Raw genomic sequence first — 19,641 nt, 5'->3', positions numbered from 1 at the left:
TCGTGTGTGACAACAGCCTGGTTCTGAAATGTATCTGTCAGCGAGGCTTCACGAACGCGTACACTCATGTAACCGCCACAGCCATCAGAGTATGGGACGTTGCCATCTCTTAGAACTTTTCCTCCTGTCCATCGTGAGTTGGGACAATCCGGGAGAAACAAATCATGTCTGATATGAATCACAACAGCTTGGTCTTGCCCATTTTAATATTTCAAAACCACAAGGAAGGATGTAAGCTTACAGGACATAAGCTTTTGCGTTGGCTTCTTTAGTTAAACGAACTGTTTTCTGAGATTCAACCACGCTGTGCGTGTCAGTCCCGATATTTTTATTGCTGCCCGAGACTGCATTGTGGGACTAAAGTACAGCGTGTTCTCCGCAGTTCTCTCCGGAGCTGCGTCCCCACGTGGCTCTCCCTCCGCAGTCCACTCAAGCCCTTTCTTCCGGGGCATTACCCTCCTGCCTCATTCGGGCTCTGACACAACTGAATAGCGGAGGTCTGAAATACCGGGACAATAGCAAAGGGGACACTGAGGTCTGAAATACCGGGAGAATAGCAAAGGGGACACTGAGGTCTGAAATTCCGGGAGAATAGCAAAGGGGACACTGAGGTCTGAAATACCAGGAGAATAGCAAAGGGGACACTGAGGCCTGAAATTCTGAGAGAATAGCAGAGGGGACACTGAGGTCTGAAATACCGGGAGAATAGCAAAGGGGACACTGAGGTCTGAAATTCCGGGACAATAGCAAAGGGGACACTGAGGTCTGAAATACTGGGAGAATATCAAAGGGGACACTGAGGTCTGAAATACCGGGACAATAGCAAAGGGGACACTGAGTTCTGAAATACCGGGAGAATAGCAAAGGGGACACTGAGGTCTGAAATACCGGGAGAATAGCAAAGGACACTGAAGTCTGAAATTCCGGGAGAATAGCAAAGGGACACTGAGGTCAGAAATACCAGGAGAATAGCAAAGGGGACACTGAGGTCTGAAATACCGGGAGAATAGCAAAGGGGACACTGAGGTCTGAAATTCCGGGAGAATAGCAAAGGGGACACTGAGGTCTGAAATACCAGGAGAATAGCAAAGGGGACACTGAGGTCTGAAATACCGGGAGAATAGCAAAGGGGACACTGAGGTCTGAAATACCGGGAGAATAGCAAAGGGGACACTGAGGTCTGAAATTCCGGGAGAATAGCAAAGGGGACACTGAAGGGGGAGACAGAGAGTTGGAAACACTTCTTTGTCTCTTTTGTTTACTTTGAAATTTATGGCATATGTTTGTGTATGTATTCTATTCTAAAACATAAATAGATTAATGTACATTTTGAGCAAATTTGGAAAATGTATATACATATCTTAGATATTTTCCACAATAATAGAGACTTGTTTGAGTAAACTCAATGTGTGGAAATAGATATTTAAGGGAATTATATTATCAGTGTTTGTTGTTTAAGAAAGAATGATGCCCCTGGCCGGTTGGCTCAGTGGTAGAGCGTCGGCCTGGTGTGCAGGAGTCCCGGGTTCGATTCCTGGCCAGGGCACACAGGAGAAGCGCCCATCTGTTTCTCCACCCCTCCCCCTCTCCTTCCTCTCTGTCTCTCTTCCCCTTCCGCAGCCAAGGCTCCATTGGAGCAAAGATGGCCCGGGTGCTGAGGATGGCTCCATGGCCCCTCCTCAGGCACTAGAATGGCTCTGGATGCAACAGAGCGACGCCCCAGATGGGCAGAGCATCGCCCCCTGGTGGGCATGCCAGGTGGATCCCTGTCGGGCGCATGCAGGAGTCTGTCTGACTGCCTCCCCGCTTCCAGCTTTGAAAAATTGCAAAAAAAAAAGAAAGAATGATGCTAAGAAAGACAGTGAGAGAGAACTACAAGATAATATTGATCTCCAAGCACAGTTTTTAAAACGGTGTAAATAACGTGATTCTTCTTTAAGAAATAACGGAATGAATGATGTCAAAATCACAGAACATAATGATAAGGTATTTATTTCCGAGTGATAGAAATAGCGGTGTTTCTATCTAGAACATTGCTTATTTCTAATTTCCAAATTTCTCTTAACATAAAAAAGTAAAGAATAATCTGTGTCTAGAGAGATTTTTAAAATAAAAAAAGAAAAAGAAATGAAGCATAAAAGGAAAGATTCATTTGTGGGAGATGCAGGGTTGGGGAAGCAATCAGCATTTTTGGGAATAAAAACCTGGTTTAAAATGGAAACCAAAGAGGGAGCGCCAACTATCAGAGCGGATGCCACTGAAGATCCAAACGCCAGCTAGGAAAACAGAGCTACCGGATTCCCCCGGGGATATGGTACCTCAAACCGAAGATATATAGTCTAGGAAACGGAAGTTGAGTTAAGCACAACAGATCCAGAATTTCAACACTCATCTCATAGGATTTCCCAAATGAGAAGAATAAAATGAAGGGCAAGAATCCGGTCTCTGTGCTGACAAATTGAATGCTTTAAAGAGAACTGAATACGTAGTCAGCACTTAATCTACAGCTGTTGCATTGTATTGAATCTAACTCCCAACATCTAACAAATTGTAGACTAGTTTACTTAAATATATATATATATACACACACACACACACACACACACACACACACATTTCATGCAAAGTTAAAGCATGTGTGTACATGGAAGAAATAAAATGACCAAATTTCTTATATTATTAATATCATTAAAGTTAAAAATTAAAAAAGAAAAAAGAATCCGGTCCTTCAATGGAAAGGGAATTTCATATAAAGTTGGATTATTGGAGGGGAAAAAAACGGGTCACTTATACATGAATTCCTGTAAAGTTTTAGAGCTCTAAGCAAAGCAAACACACAAGCAAAGAAAACCCCCAAAGATTCGAGAGTTCGTCATACACCTGTCATTCAACATTCATTGTTTGAAAACAGTTGAATATAGGTTTTACTTTATCTAGGGAACAAAATTAACATTAAATGTAAGTGTCCCCTCCCCAAGAAGGCAAGCAATCATAAGCTTTCTCCTCACAAAACTTCTCTTATATAAACAGGGAAAGTGGCAGGATTTGGATGCAGGGGCTTGGAGCTGGGAGAAGGCAGATACTTCCTGGTTCTGTTGACACCTCCCCTGGGTGACTGATCCCTGTTATTTGAGTTGGAGTAAGACGGAAGATAAGAGAATTAGCAGGTGTGGCCTGTTGAATTTAACCACCTAAGAATGGGGGAGCCACCTGCTGACTCGAACTGTTTTCTTCTTTTTCTGGTAGCCCCTTTCCAACAGTCTTGCGTCTTCTTCCGCTGCGCGCAACCAAACTAGCCCTCCCACGGGCAACCAAACTGGCCCTCCCACGCAGTCTGCAAGTGCTGGGCGGAGTAAAACCAAAACACTCACTCCTCAATTTCTTAAAGTTTTTATGGAGGTGAGCATTGTAAACTCGAAACCTCTATGTCAGGGACTGTGGTAACCCAGGTACCCCCTGAGTTATCTGCAGGGAGACTGCTGGCCTTCCTGTGACAGGTGACAGATACTTCAGAATGTATTTACACAGCGGACCTGGGGAAGGTTGACACTGAGCACACTGCAGGAGGGCCTTAATTAGATAAGTGTCAGGTTGTCATTCCACTAATCCATCTTACCTGCTTACAGCGGACTTGTATTAATCAAAATTAAAAGAAATGGTTGAATCTCATCAAGTCATAAAGTAGAAGATTTGATATAGCATAGTTGCTCTTTATTTAAAAACTTTATCACTTCAGTTACCTGTAAAAAGTATGTTCATTTCTGATTAATTAGGACTATAAATTTCTCTTTGAGGTCCCAACTGATTTTGTGCTTTTTAATTCTGCTGCGTGTTGTTAACACCATACAACCCTTGAAAGTTATATGCTCTCAACACATGTCTCTATCTGAAAGAGCAATAATTGATTTCTACCTGACTGTTATTTTCATTTTAAAATTAATATTGGCACAGCTACCATTTTGTTAGGCAGTGTCTGGTTTGCGTTTGTTTATTTCTTGTGTTGCTGTGATTTTGATAAACGATATACAGATTTTCAGTCTTAGGTCCAGAATTTTAAAATTGTAAACTAGAGCTTTCTTTTTTAATTCTTTCAGGCTCTAAGTCAGAATTTTTCTGCCATTCTAAACAAGAAAAACAATTATTCTAGAATCCCTAGAACTTGCAGGCTCTTCCAAATTAAAACAAGTCTTGAAGACAGGTGAAAGCAATGCCATCCTTAGCTTTGATTGTTTACATCAGGAAGGAAGATGAGAGTCTTCAGAGAACCATCTTGGGGATTTTATACTCTTTCTCCTTCATCTGGTCAATATGAAGACCATGTTCCTGAAAGAAATTTCTATGTCTGGGAGAAAAAGAGAGTTAGAAATCATGAATGTACTTTCAACTCCCTGTCTAATGAATGAGGCGCTTAACTGGTAGCTGCTATATGTCAATTATACCCCAATAAAACTGGAAACAATAAAACTTGAACTAGAACAAGAAGGCTAGCAGATATGTTGAGGTGAATTAAGGAAGACAATCAAATAAAAATTGCTAACAATTTACAGAATTCGAAAGTTACTGACAATCTTCTAAGTGCTTTACATATATTAATTCATGTAACCCTCCTGAGAAACTTAGGGTAGGTATTCTAATTAAACCCACTGTCAGGTGAGGACAGTGAGGCACAGAGGTTGTATAACTTGCTTAAAACTACACACTTCAAAATAGCCTCACCAGGATTTCAACCCAGGCAATCAAATTCTAATACCAAAGCTGTTAACTTGGGTGATACACTTTTCGGAGAGAAAGAAACCACTGGGTTTTTTTAAAAAAAAATTCTCTCTATACTTCATAACTATGTAATTATTAGGTGGATTTCTTATCACACCAAGTCAAAGTTCTCTCTCCTTGTCTATTTGACTTTCAGTTTTGAGTATGCTGGGTGGCCACAGAGAAGCCCAGAGCTGAAAGCCACCTGTTCGGGGACGTCTTTCTCCCAGTTTTCTGAAACCCTTGAAAAGACTGCCTGAGGCTTCCTCCTAGCCCCCACGTTGTCTAATGTCTGGTACCCCCAGCTGGGACCCCCTTGGCATCTTGGAGGAAGTCTCCCAGGAGAGCCCCGTGGCAGCCGAGGGCGGGTGACAGGGCGGAATGGCAAAGCGTTCACGTCGGTGCCTGCGGCCGTGAGGGTGACAAGTCCCAGGATGCCTTCATCCCTGTAAGAATTCAAGAACTGTGAGTACGGCATTTTGTGGGTGGTGGGCACAGGGAGGGACGTGAGCGAGTCTGGGCCAGGATCCTGGGGGTTGGCAGAGGACGGACCCTGTCCCACGGGCCCCCTTCACCAGGCGGGACGGTGAGGGGACACAGTCAGCCAAGCCTAGAGTGAGGTCTGTGCCCATGCCACCTGTCCCTCAGCGACCGCTCTGCACTGGACAGGAGGCTTTTCCTGACTTAGTGTTGAGAGACACCATGGGCAGATTTATTACTGCAGAACATGATGACTGCTGTTTCCTCAGAAAAGGAGAAGAACCAAAGGTCTTTTTTAGGAGTGTCAGGGGCTTCCCTTGCATCCCCGAGGGAGACACCCCGTGGCTTGAAAGTGAGAAGAGGCCATTTCTGTGACCACCGTCATGATGATCTTGTCACGGGGGTTCCCATCTTTCTCCTTCCTCCAGCTGTTTTTGACACCGCCCTCTGGGTCACGCTGTTCTGCGCTCCGGGAAAGATGGGGTCCTCGGGCCTCTCTCTGCCAGGAGACCTGTTCCCCATCCTGCTTCTCCACATGTCCATGTGGGGCTCAGGTGAGAACGCCTTCATATTCCGTACCTGGATGCTCTTGCTCTCTGAGCAGAAGGATTTAGTCGTTTCTCATATGCACCTGGATTAATTCTAATTCCTTCATTTTTGTTTAAATGGTGCATTTAAACAAGCCATTATTAGGGTTATTTTTGGAGAGAAAGCTCAGATAGAATTACTTCACTGATAGTTTGTAATTCATTCTGGTTTCAGCCTCACGAGAGATGCATTTTCTGGTGCCCAACACCTGGCTAAACACTCGTTTCATGATTTCCCAGCACAATTCCTGAACCTTCATACAATCTACCACCATTGCCATTTACTTACTTACTTATTTACTTATTTTTATTCAGTGAGAGGAGGAGAGGCAGAGAGACAGACTCCCACATGCGCCCCTAACTTGATCCACCCACCCAGCAAGGGGGTGGCTGGTCTGCCCGTCTGGGGTGTTGCTCAGCAACAAAGCTCTTCTTAGCACCTGAGGCAGAAACCATGGAGCCATCCTCAGTGCCCAGAGCCAACTCACTCCAATCCAGCCATGGATTGGAAATAGAGAGTGAGATAAGGAGAGAGAAAAGCAGAAGGGGGAAGGGTGAGATGCAGATGGGCGCTTCTCCTGCGAGCCCTGACTGGGAATTGAACCTGGGACACCCACACGCCAGCGGATACTCTACCACTCAGCTCGAGCCAACGTGCTGGGGCCCCACCATTGCCATTTAAAACGCGCGTGTTTTATGTGTGATTGTTACACCGCCTGTCCGCACCAGAGGCACAGCAGTGCCCCGTGTCTCGTTCCCCACCATCCTCAGCCCCAACCTGAGCAGCACGGCTGTCTGCAGAGTGAATGTCCGTGGTGGGTCTCCCTGGGGCCACTCGCGAGGGAGGCTGTGCGCTCAGGCGGGTGGCTGCCGCTCTCTCCCACAGACGCGTTCGCGGTCATTGGCCCCGCGGAGCCCATCGTGGCCATGCTGGGCGGGGACGCGGTGCTGCCCTGCCGCCTGGCCCCGCCGCAGAGCGCGGAGCGGCTGGAGCTGCGCTGGTTCCGCGGGCGGTTCTCGGACGCCGTGGTCGCCTACGAGCGCGGCGCGGAGCAGGAGGACCAGCAGCTGGCGGAGTTCCGCGGCCGCGTGGAGCTGGTGCGGGACGCCATCGCCCACGGCAGGGTCGCCGTGCGCATCCGCGCGCTCCAGGTCTCCGACAGCGGCTTCTACACCTGCTTCTTCAAAAGGGGAAGCGATTTTGAGGAAGCCCTTCTGGAGCTGAAGGTGATCGGTGAGTCATTACCGGGGGACGCGGGTCACTGCACTGGGAGGGGGAGGGGAGAATTCTGCAGCTGATTTGGGGGGGGGGCGGGTGGTGAACGCGACGGAGACACAAAGGCCGGTATGCTGCAAGCCGGCCGAGGTCCTAGACACGGCTCCACTCCACGCCTTCTTATCTATTTAGACATACAGTAGGCTGTGCTTTAAAATTGCACTACTTCCATAAATATCCACCATCAAAGCGGATCATTTATTCCCCTCTCGTGTCTCTGCCACAAATGTGGAAAAGCAGTGCCCTGTCACCTTCAGAGACCAGAATCCCAGGTGGCTCCCGTGACGACAGGCCCAGCGGGGGCTGAGCGTGGTTTAGAAGAAGTGGCTTTGAGGGTTGTAGCAGGCGGGATTGGTATTGCAGGGGGGAAATGTTATCATTAAAGTTGAGGTCAGAAAATAGTAAAAATTCAATAACTAAGTGAAACGGAGGTAGAGAGAAACCATCCATTTAGTGTTTTTTTTTGTAGAAATAAAAGGGCTTTAAATAGTGGAGCCCCTGGCAAAGGCTGAGGTGGACTGGGGGTTGGCCCACAGGACGCTGAATTGACCACGTGACTCTTATCATCATTGATGCTGTTTTATTTAGTTAAATAATATCATAAGCTCATTTGTATCAAACTCAATTCAGAAAGATATACTGTAAAATATAAATTGATAATACCCCAATTCTCTTCAATATTTCTTATTCTCTTCCAAAGTAACTATTAACACTAAATTATTCTATCCTTCCAGTTATCTTTTTATATGCAATTATAATTACATATAATTAAACTTATTAATAATCATATACTGTAGTAAAATATATGACTAATAATATTTATACGTAATATATGTCTATGTAGCACATCTTGGTGTCTGTTTATAAACTAATCTTCAAAAATATTTATGTTAACTTAATTAAAAACCAAATGCATTCTGTCTTTGAGCCCTCAGCCAATCAGTATGGTGTAGAGTTACATCTTAGTTCTCATTGGAGCTTCCCCCCCCCCCCTTTTCCGGGAGTAATAACTGTAAAAAGGTCTTCGTAGTCTGCTGCAGCCTGTGTCATTCAGGACTCAGCAAATCCCTTCTAGTCCTGGTCCCTCCCTAGTTACCACCAGGATGCTCATCGCCCCTCCTTAGTTACCTAGTTACCGCCAGGGTGCTCATCTTTCCTCCCTAGTTACCACCAGGGTGCTCATGTTTCCTCCCTAGTTACCACCAGGGTGCTCATCGCCCCTCCCTAGTTACCGCCAGGATGCTCATCTTTCCTCCCTAGTTACCTCCAGGATGCTCATCGCCCCTCCCTAGTTACCACCAGGGTGCTCATCGCCCCTCCCTAGTTACCGCCAGGATGCTCATCTTTCCTCCCTAGTTACCGCCAGGATGCTCATCTTTCCTCCCTAGTTACCACCAGGGTGCTCATGTTTCCTCCCTAGTTACCTCCAGGATGCTCATCGCCCCTCCCTAGTTACCACCAGGATGCTCATCGCCCCTCCCTAGTTACCACCAGGATGCTCATCGCCCCTCCCTAGTTACCACCAGGATGCTCATGTTTCCTCCCTAGTTACCTCCAGGATGCTCATCGCCCCTCCCTAGTTACCGCCAGGGTGCTCATCGCCCCTCCCTAGTTACCGCCAGGATGCTCATCGCCCCTCCCTAGTTACCACCAGGGTGCTCATCGCCCCTCCCTAGTTACCTCCAGGATGCTCATGTTTCCTCCCTAGTTACCACCAGGATGCTCATCGCCCCTCCCTAGTTACCACCAGGATGCTCATCTTTCCTCCCTAGTTACCACCAGGATGCTCATCGCCCCTCCTTAGTTACCTAGTTACCGCCAGGATGCTCATCTTTCCTCCCTAGTTACCACCAGGATGCTCATCTTTCCTCCCTAGTTACCACCAGGATGCTCATCGCCCCTCCTTAGTTACCTAGTTACCACCAGGATGCTCATGTTTCCTCCCTAGTTACCTCCAGGATGCTCATCGCCCCTCCCTAGTTACCACCAGGGTGCTCATCGCCCCTCCCTAGTTACCTCCAGGATGCTCATGTTTCCTCCCTAGTTACCACCAGGATGCTCATCGCCCCTCCCTAGTTACCACCAGGATGCTCATCTTTCCTCCCTAGTTACCACCAGGATGCTCATCGCCCCTCCTTAGTTACCTAGTTACCGCCAGGATGCTCATCTTTCCTCCCTAGTTACCACCAGGATGCTCATCTTTCCTCCCTAGTTACCACCAGGATGCTCATCGCCCCTCCTTAGTTACCTAGTTACCACCAGGATGCTCATGTTTCCTCCCTAGTTACCTCCAGGATGCTCATCGCCCCTCCCTAGTTACCGCCAGGGTGCTCATCGCCCCTCCCTAGTTACCGCCAGGATGCTCATCGCCCCTCCCTAGTTACCACCAGGGTGCTCATCGCCCCTCCCTAGTTACCTCCAGGATGCTCATGTTTCCTCCCTAGTTACCACCAGGATGCTCATCGCCCCTCCCTAGTTACCACCAGGATGCTCATCTTTCCTCCCTAGTTACCACCAGGATGCTCATCGCCCCTCCTTAGTTACCTAGTTACCGCCAGGATGCTCATCTTTCCTCCCTAGTTACCACCAGGGTGCTCATGTTTCCTCCCTAGTTACCTCCAGGATGCTCATCGCCCCTCCCTAGTTACCACCAGGATGCTCATCGCCCCTCCCTAGTTACCACCAGGATGCTCATCGCCCCTCCCTAGTTACCACCAGGATGCTCATGTTTCCTCCCTAGTTACCTCCAGGATGCTCATCGCCCCTCCCTAGTTACCGCCAGGGTGCTCATCGCCCCTCCCTAGTTACCTCCAGGATGCTCATCGCCCCTCCCTAGTTACCACCAGGGTGCTCATCGCCCCTCCCTAGTTACCTCCAGGATGCTCATGTTTCCTCCCTAGTTACCACCAGGATGCTCATCGCCCCTCCCTAGTTACCACCAGGATGCTCATCTTTCCTCCCTAGTTACCACCAGGATGCTCATCGCCCCTCCTTAGTTACCTAGTTACCGCCAGGATGCTCATCTTTCCTCCCTAGTTAGCACCAGGATGCTCATGTTTCCTCCCTAGTTAGCACCAGGATGCTCATGTTTCCTCCCTAGTTACCACCAGGGTGCTCATCGCCCCTCCCTAGTTACCACCAGGATGCTCATCGCCCCTCCCTAGTTACCACCAGGATGCTCATCGCCCCTCCTTAGTTACCTAGTTAGCACCAGGATGCTCATGTTTCCTCCCTAGTTACCGCCAGGATGCTCATCTTTCCTCCCTAGTTAGCACCAGGATGCTCATGTTTCCTCCCTAGTTAGCACCAGGATGCTCATGTTTCCTCCCTAGTTACCACCAGGGTGCTCATCGCCCCTCCCTAGTTACCTCCAGGATGCTCATTGTCCCAGGTTTTGTCACCTCTCTTCACGTTAACCCCGGGAAGACTAAGTCACAAATCTTTTGAAGATTTCTGAAGCAACCGTCCAAGAGGTATTTCAAAATCTGTCTTTTGAGAAATCTCGCCCTCACTTTACCCAAGCTTCTTTCTGTTCTCCGTAAAGATACTAACTAGCTCATTGGCATTCTGTTTTTCTACCGGCAATGTACAACTTCTGTCACTAACTTATGCACTCAACAGTATAGATGAAGAAAGGTCTTCATGTAGTTCGTACTGTAAGCCGAACAAATATCCCTAAAACTGAAATATTATCATTGGGGTCAGGACAGGGAAGAACTTAGGAACACAAGTAACGGTATCAAAACAAAGTTACACTATTGAAATGTCAAGTAATTTTCTGCTCCACGTACACATACTGACATTTTATTTAACATATCTCATAATATATGTTTCTATCACTGCTTTTTCCTTGTTAACGTAATGTAACAGAAGTCATTAAAGATTGTATTCTTTAATGGTTGCAAATGTTTTAATGATATAGAAATTTCATAATTTATGCAAGTATTTACTTTTTAATGATGCAGACTGTTTTCATTTTTATATCATGACAAAAATAATAAAATACACATATTTGCACATAAGTTTCTATGCAGTTATATAGCTTGTTTCTCACTAGATAAATTTTTCATTATTAAGTTGATATCCTATGATTTAACAACTCTAGTTTCAGGGTAATCATAAAATTTCTTAACTATATTGGACAGTCCAATAATTGTTTTAGTTACACTCCTAACAGCAATGTATGAGAATAAACATTTCTTCATGTTTGATGACACTGGATATTAGATTTCTTCTGTTTTTATTTTTACCAGTCCCATAGGTAAAAATGATATCTCACAAAAATTTGCATTTTACTCATAATAAATTAATTGGATATATTTTCATGTATTTTTTTTTACCTGTTTATAATGTTTCTTCCTTCAATTTTTTGTTTATGTCCCTGAATTAACTAGATATTTTTGGGAGGGACCATTTTTTTTCTTTGAAGAAAATTTGATCTAGTTTTAGTTGTAATTTTACTCATAAATGTTGAAAAACATTTTCTTAGTCTGTACTTGTCTTATAATTTTTATGGTAACTTTCATTTATAGAAGTTCAAAAGTATGTTGTTAGAACTGTCAACGTTATTTTTAATGTTTTCTTATTTTTATGATGTTCTTAGATGTACTCATATATAAAAACATTCCAAACATATTTTACCTTTTTTCTCCACTGCTATATTGTAACTTAAGCTATACAGTAAATTTAGTGCTGACCTTAAATGTATCACTCAATGAATTTTTACGACGTGAATACACCTGAGAAACCAGCACCCAAATCAGGAAACAGAACAGAATGTAGCAAAATCGTGTTTCCCCTTCCAGTCACCATTTCCTCAAGGGTAATCACCCTTCTAATTTTTAACCTTATAGATTAATTTTGCCTGGTTTTGAATTTATCATATATAAACTCTAATGTCTGGTTTTTTTTTTGCTCACCAATATGTTTGTGGAATTTTTCTATGTAATTAATTGCATGTGTTTGAATTAATTACTATCTCTGTTGTATTATTTTGCTTTTTACATTTAGATCTTTAATTTTTAGAATTTTTGGAGGGGTGGCATAAATGTTCATAGACTTCTCAATATTTTTCCCTAAGGTATATTCATTTATCTCTATAACATTAGTGAATTATATAAAAAACAAATGTGCTGTTTCCCATTAACTTCTTATAGATACCAGGGTAAATTCTAAATTCTCTATATGGTTCATCTGACTTATCTTTCCGTTTCTTTGACAATACCATAGCATGTCTATATCTAAAGCTTTATATTCTCTGCCAAGACAAACATGTTTAAATTATCATGTTTTCCCACTCCTTTGAATATATTAGACCCCTTAAATAATTATTATTTCCCATTTGATTCTATTTGAAAAGCTATCCAAAGGCTTATTTTCTCTATTTTCTCTGTGTGTCACTTTAATGGAAAGAAGGCAAATCCATTAGGTCTTGAAGGAAAAGAGTGACAAATTTCTGAACCATGTGACTGTGACTTCCCAATAAGATGTCAAAGATGTTCTCATTTGCAGAAATGACCTCGGGGGAGTCACAACATTTTTCAGTGCCTTTCCCAGATCAGCTCATTGAATGCTATGAATAAAAGCAAGTCCAATGTTCAGGAGCAGTTAGTTGATGATATGTTTATACTTATCTTCCATTTAGTTAACCTTTGTCTAGAAGAACTGATTCTATGCTAAGAAAGGGGCAGCCCTTCCTGTTCCTCTTCCTCAACACAAGTTTCAACTTGAAACTTCATTGGTTATATTCCTCCAGGAGGTCCAAGGTCCACTGGTCTATTAGAACTTGTGCCCTAGGCTTTGAGCTCCATCATTTCACTTAGAACCAGTTCCACCCACATACGGTACATTCATTTCCCTTCTCCCAGAGATTTAGAAGCTGCCTCGTGCCATTCGAAGGCTTGTTGAATAAATTGCTTTCTGTTTCTAGACGAGTGTCCCTCCCAGGCAGGCCAGAGTCTGATGGTAAACATCATTAGCTATATTACAATTTTCAGCCAAAAGGGGGGGGGTGATGTCCTGAGGCTCCTAATATATTTTCTACACCTAAGGAACTGAAGTAGGATGGAGCCAGACATAAAAAGATTCAGAGCATGAGATGTAGGCTTTAGAGTTTTCAAAAGACAAAATAACATACAGCCTTAGAAGTCCGGTTGGTTATTACTCTCAAAGGGACAGAGGGTTCCTCTAGCATCCTGGTAATGTGATGTGCTTGGGCAGGTGCCAGGGGCATGGGTCCACACGCGGACCCAACCGGTGCTGAGCTGAAGTGGAGAGGTGGTTGAGGGGTGAGAGTGAGAAGGAAAACACATCTTGACTACTGAATGAACTCAATTTACCTGGCTACCTTCATCTTCTAGATAATCCCTACTCAGAGGAAAAAAAAAATGTGGGGGAAAAAAATCACAAAAGGCTTGTTTGAGGATGTAGTTACAAGATTCTCAGTTTAAGCATAAAATGATAGTCTTCCTTGAGACTCACAATAAATGTAATGAGAGATATAAATATAAGTGATATAGATATAGACATAGATTGGATATAGATACAGACATAGAAATACACATAGACATAGACATAGATATAGATATAGATATAGATATAGATATAGATAGGTATATTGATGTTTTTCTGAAAGAATTTAACATTGGCAAGTTTTACTATGCTCCATCTATAATTCTTCTGTGAACAATTGCAGACATGTCTGCATAAAGAAGGTGTTACAGCCTGACCTGTGGTGGCGCAGTGGATAAAGAGTCAACCTGGAAACACTGAGGTCACCAGTTCAAAACCCTGGGCTTGCCTGGTCAAGGCACATATGGGAGTTGATGCTTCCTGCTCCTCCCCCTTCTCTCTCTCTCTCTCTCTCTTTCTCTCTCTCTCTCCACCCCTCTAAAATGAATAAATAAATAAATGAAAATTATAAAAAAAAGAAGGTATTACAGGTATCAGTTTAAGTCCCAGTGTCAACGTCAAGTCTCTTGTGAATTTGAACTAGGCATACTCACATATTTTGTGGGAGAAGGGAGGAAACCCTCTCCTTCCACTAAGAACGATATATGGTGCTTCATCCTCCTCCCCACACGGGTGTTACTATGTAACACTAGGGACTTCTGCACAAAATGTAGCCAGGTCTCAGATGAGCGACTTTCCTCTCCAGGTCTGGGTTCCGGTCCTCACGTTGTCATGGTGGGTCCGGAAGATGAAGGAATAAAACTGAAATGCACGGGCAGGAGATGGTTTCCCCAGCCTGAGATTCAATGGAAAGATGCCAGGGGAGAGAAGATGCCATCTCTGTCGGAGGACGAGAGCCAAGACGATGATGGGTTGTTTCAGATCGAGGCATCCGTCATCGTGAGAGACAGCTCAAAGAGAGAGGTGTCCTGCTCCATGAAGAACCCCTTCTTCGGACAAGAGCGGGTGGAAACCATTTTGATCCCAGGTCAGCATTGCTCATTTTGGGGCAGGAGGGAGGAGGGGATATCTGAGACCTGGGATGGGAGAGGCTTGCTCCATGTGTGCTTTTGGTCATGCTCTTGGGGGGCTCTGTGTCAGAGCCCTTCTTCCCTAGGACCTCTCCTTGGAAGGCAGCGTTCGCTGTGACTTTCCTCATACTTGGGATTTTTGTGGCTGCTGTTGTGTTTTTGGTCTGGAAAGAAAAACAGGAAAAGAAGAAAATAAAGGGAGCCATGGAAGAAAAAGAAAAAGAAAGCAAAGACAAAGGTAAAACTGAGGGAGACTTGGGGGCATCTGTAAATTTGTGGGCTTGTTAGCATAGCTGTGTGTATGGATGACCTCTGGTGGAACACAGGGGCACATGTAGGACTGAGTTAGAGCCCCACCCCACCCCCAGACCTGCAAGAAGACAGGCAGCCCCAGACCTCCATGAGAAAACGGTTATCATGGAGTCCCTGAAGAGAGAAAACTCACTAGTGTAAACACGGGGTTAAGAAAAAATGGTCACAGTAATTCTCAGTTAAGGGGAATTTCATGATCTAGGTATATGCAGGCAACATTTAGAATCTGAGCTTAATAATGAGGTAGAAAGTAAACTTTGGGATTTTTTTTTTTTTTTTGTAAAACCTGTTCTGTTATTTCCTTTCCTTTTTTAGAATCATTCAGGAAAGAGCTTGGTAAGTTCCCTACGTTCTTTGCTGAGTAGTCATTACTTTATGCTGTACATTCGGCTTCTCACGGGCTGTTATTCCTTTTCAGAGAGAAGGAAGCTACTCTATGATCAAGGTGAGTTATAGTGACGTCATGATTGCACCAACCATCTCATCTTTCCATCTCATCTGTTCTGACCATCTCCTGTTGATCTTGTTGGTCAACCCACCTTAATAGAATAAGATGGTCAGATACATGAAACTCAACACTGGACAAATGTGATTGACAGCAGTTTATTGATCAGCTGTACTCACAGCCCAGGGGAGGGCATCACACATCATGCAGGACCGCATGGGGGTTGCACTTGGGAGCAGGGTGAACCAGCAGGGATTGTGGGAGGTAGGTGTGTAGTAGCAAGAGGACACGGCGCTCCTGTTTTCTGTAGACGTAGGTAATTGGTTTGTTTGAATAATTTTACCAGCAGACAAGGAAGTGAAGCTCATTCTTAGGCTGAGGTCCAGGTGGGATTCAACTGGCTTGGCTGATAAGGGAATTAGCTGGTGGGGCACTTATTCTGCTGGGTGGGGGGCATATCCGGTGAGAACAAGGGGAACTCTCAGTTGGGCATGTGGAGCCCTGTGAGGCTCAAAGATGTCGAGGCAGCAAAGGAAATTTCAGGTTTTACAATTTCATAAGTATGCTTTCTCCCCGAAAGAACCAGACCCTCACGTTTATCACAGAAGTGGATGTGGACAATGTGGTGAAGTAGTATAGGAGGTGTAAAAGAAGACAGATATGCTAGAATTGTCATTGGGATGATGGGCAGAGACACACAGCACTACCATCAGCCTTCTGAGGTCATGTGGTCATGGCTATTTCATAGTCTGAAGTGAATGTCCTACGAGCGGGAAAACCTGATTTTTTTTGTTTTATTTCAGACTGGGAGAAAGCCAGGTTGTATGCTGGTAAGTAACTGATGTTATCCTGGGGCTTCGGGTGCCCCAGGATTTCATGAGGCATTTCCAGGACATTTTTTTTTTTTTTAGAAAATTTAATTTAATGGGCTGACATTGATCAATAAGAGTACCTAGGTTTCAGGTAAATGTCTCTATAGCATTTGAGCTGTTGGTTGTGTTGTGTATTCATCACCCAAAGTCAAATCACTCTCTATTACCACATACTTGTTCCCCAAACCCTTCCGCCTGGCAACCACTTGACTTTGGTCTACCAGGACACTTTAGAGAGGTGCCACCTTCTGGAGAGCTTATGTTGAAGCTGGGAGTCCAGAGAAATGCAGGGGCCTCATAAGAATGAACATCCCCTGGTGCAGAGGACATGTTCTTGCCATATGTTCAAATACAGTTTCTTTCTTTTTCAGACTGGAGAAGGAAACATTTTGAAGCAGGTGAGTGATCATATTCTTTAGTCTCACACAATCCCTTTCAAACCAATGAGAAGCTCTCGCGTTTCTATAAACCCCCGATCGTGCCGACCTGGTTATTCATTTCACGGCTATCACCTCAGTCTCAATTTCATGCTGACGTGGTAACAGAGTTCTGATACCGTCCACTCAGCATAGAATTAGGCAACTATTTTATTCATTGTCAAATAAATAAGGCAAGTCTGGTCTCCGACTTCATGGGAGAGTGAACATTCAAGTTGTGATGAATGTTAGGGAGGAGTAAGAGATTGCCGTAAGGAAAAAAAAATAAAAATGGTGGATTAAAGAAACTGCCCTGAAGATTGTTTGATCTGATACTTAAATGATATAGTAGACTTATTCATGTGAATAACATTGAAAGAGTGGTTCTATCCAAAAGAAGTCTGTTATGTAACCACCCTGAGACTGAGCGGAGTTTCTTGCATCTCAGTGCAAGTGGACGATGGCCCCTGACCATGATAGAGTCTTTCCAGGGCTATGAGTTGACCATCCACTTCCAGTGCATGCTGCTTTGCTCTGAATATTCCTGCACCCACACACATATCCTAGTTAATATAACCCTCCCAAAATTAAAGCACACATACAAATAATATCCCTCATACCAATTATATTCTAAAAATTAATTGGGAATGTTTGGATGACAAGAAGCAGATGACTGACTACCAGTGCTAGTGGTATTGCTACTCTTACAACCGGCATCATCTCTACTATGGAACTATCGGGCATTAATGTTTACCCAGTGTTCAACGCGGGCAAGACATGGTGTCCAGCTCTGTACACACGATCTCAGCTGTTCCTCACAGCAGTCTGTGCTGAGGGACTGTCACGAGGGCAGAGGGAGGCTGAGAGAAGCACTGTGGTTTCCCCAAGACCACAGCTACCGAGGAGGATGGAGGGACTGGAAAGATTCCGATCTTCCTGACTATAGAGCCTGGGATTTCAGCCCTTAGAAAGATAACGAGGGTGTGTGAGAAGTGGAGGGCTTTGTTCTTACAAAAGCCCACAGAAAAAGAAAATGATACTGAATAAGCTTAAGTAGAAATGGGTGTAGTGTTGGTGGAGATATGACAGGGCAGAATCGCTCCCAGCAAGCATCCAGCACTTGAAGGGAATCGGAGAGACCTCATCCTGAAATACTCAGAGGAGACAGCCCTCTTGGCTCCGTGGTCTCCTCCTGCCCGGAACAGAGGGCCACTCAAGGTCCTTTCAACCCTGGCCTTTTATGATCTGCACTCCCTACGTCTCCTATGCACAGACATGGGACAGGACATCATTGTTTCACCCACTCTCCATTCCTCTCCCTCTTCTTTTCCTCCATTCTCCTTTCCTCGCGTTTGTATCTTTCCTAAGGCCAACCAGTCCTCACTGTGAAACGGCTTCTATTTTTGTCCCATTCCTGCAGCGGCTGTCACTCTGGATCAAGACACAGCTCACGCCAAACTGGTCTTATCTGACAGCGGAAAGCGGGTTTCTCTAGCAGAAAAGGTTTCTCTGGACGAAGACGCCCCCGCGCGCCAAGGGCCCGAGGAGTCTGAGATCTTCAGTGTTCTGGGCCAGACGTGCTTCACCGCAGGGAGACATTACTGGGAGGCAGAAGTTCATGTGGGCTCACAGGGTGGGCCGGGGGCTGGGTGGGCTCTGGGTGTCTGCTCAGAAACAGTGAAGAGAGAGGGCTGGTTTGTAGAGACTCCAGAGAAGAATTTCTGGGTGGTGGGGTACAGGGAAGGAGAAATGAGAGCTCTAACTTCCCACCCGGAGTCGCTGTCGCTGCGGCGGACCCCCAACAGAATAGGAGTTTTCCTGGACTGGGAGGCTGGGGATGTGTCCTTCTACAACATGGCCGACGGGTCTCACTTCTACTCCTTCACCGGGATCACCTTCTGTGGGACCCTCCGTCCTTACTTTAGCCTTCGTGGTCCGGGCACATCTGTGGCCATCTGCTCAGCTACAGAAAACGCTCAAGATTGTCTCGACTCTTCTCCAAAGACCCCTGTAACTCCCTTAAGGAGTTGTGATATGGGTGTCCCCCAAGAAGCTACCTCTCTCTTACCTCCGTAGGGCATGAACGTCTGCCCCTTAGGTGTCTCTGAGCCTCCTCCACTCAGAGCTCTCATGGGTCACGAGGCTGACGTTGTGTGGAGAGAAGCTCGTTTTCACTGGGTATCATTTCAGTCCTTTTTCAAAGGAGAAGAGGCAGAAAGACGAATGGGATGACTGGGAGATATTTGAGGGAGTTTCCTCTCATGTTCCCTTTGGGGACAGGGGACATACAGTCTTTTTTATGAGCAGCCACCATTTGTCACAAGAAAACCCCAAACAAATGCACGGCATCTCTTCTGTTCAGGTGCTCAGTGTGTGCTGAAATAAATATTTTAAAAACTACATCTAAAAAGAAAACGCTATCCTCTTGCTATTTGTGTTGTCAAACGTGGAGGAAGGCTGATGCTTGAAGGGAAGGGTCAATAGTGGAGCGAATTCTCAATACGTGGTACTGTGGTTGGAAATGCACAGAAACCTGTTCAGGTCTTTGGGAAGTTAACAGCTCAGCTTGTCTTTGCCTCGGCATCTGCCGACGGGTAAGCCCGGGGCCTTCATAGAGACGGAAGGACTGATACATGATTTGACACCATCCAAGCGGGAGACCAAGCCTTGTTGGAAGCAAGAGCCTTTTTTTTTTCTTTAACAACTTCTCACTGGTCAGCAAGTTCACAATTTTGTCCCCTGTGAGCATGTGAATGAGAAAGATGGATGTTGCAATTTATGTTTTATGTTTTCAAAGGGGAAAAAACTAGTCAAATAGGAATGGAGAAACACCTGCAGCCTTCATGGGAAAGAGTCATTGACAACAATCCTTTTTCCCCCTTTCTCACCATGTTCTTCCCACTGGCCAGGGTTTCCTTTGCCTTTAATGCAACCAAGCCTTCTCTGTTGTCACCAAGCTTATGTCTTCAAGGACATAAAGAATGAGCTTCTCCTGTTGAGTCTTCTCTTCCTGGTCGTAG

The 19,641-nt window shown here is 45.1% G+C and overlaps 1 protein-coding gene across 1 annotated transcript; it reads left to right on the top strand.

Annotated features, from left to right (window-relative positions):
- The first annotated feature begins 4,909 nt into the window (after positions 1-4,909).
- LOC136322524 (butyrophilin subfamily 1 member A1-like) lies at positions 4,910-19,021 on the top strand. Its single transcript, XM_066254503.1, has 10 exons — positions 4,910-5,217; positions 5,661-5,786; positions 6,706-7,053; positions 14,252-14,533; positions 14,647-14,814; positions 15,204-15,224; positions 15,307-15,333; positions 16,137-16,163; positions 16,577-16,603; positions 18,042-19,021. Exons 2-10 carry the CDS (start codon positions 5,711-5,713, stop codon positions 18,695-18,697), a joined length of 1,632 nt encoding a protein of 543 aa, XP_066110600.1. The 5' UTR covers positions 4,910-5,217; positions 5,661-5,710; the 3' UTR covers positions 18,698-19,021.
- The last annotated feature ends 620 nt before the right edge of the window (positions 19,022-19,641 follow it).

Source organism: Saccopteryx bilineata, chromosome 1 (genome assembly GCF_036850765.1).
Source record: "Saccopteryx bilineata isolate mSacBil1 chromosome 1, mSacBil1_pri_phased_curated, whole genome shotgun sequence".
NCBI classification, from domain to species: Eukaryota; Metazoa; Chordata; class Mammalia; order Chiroptera; family Emballonuridae; genus Saccopteryx; species Saccopteryx bilineata.
The sequence above is the reverse complement of the archived record's forward strand: the minus strand, read 5'-3'. Positions and strand labels throughout refer to the sequence as shown.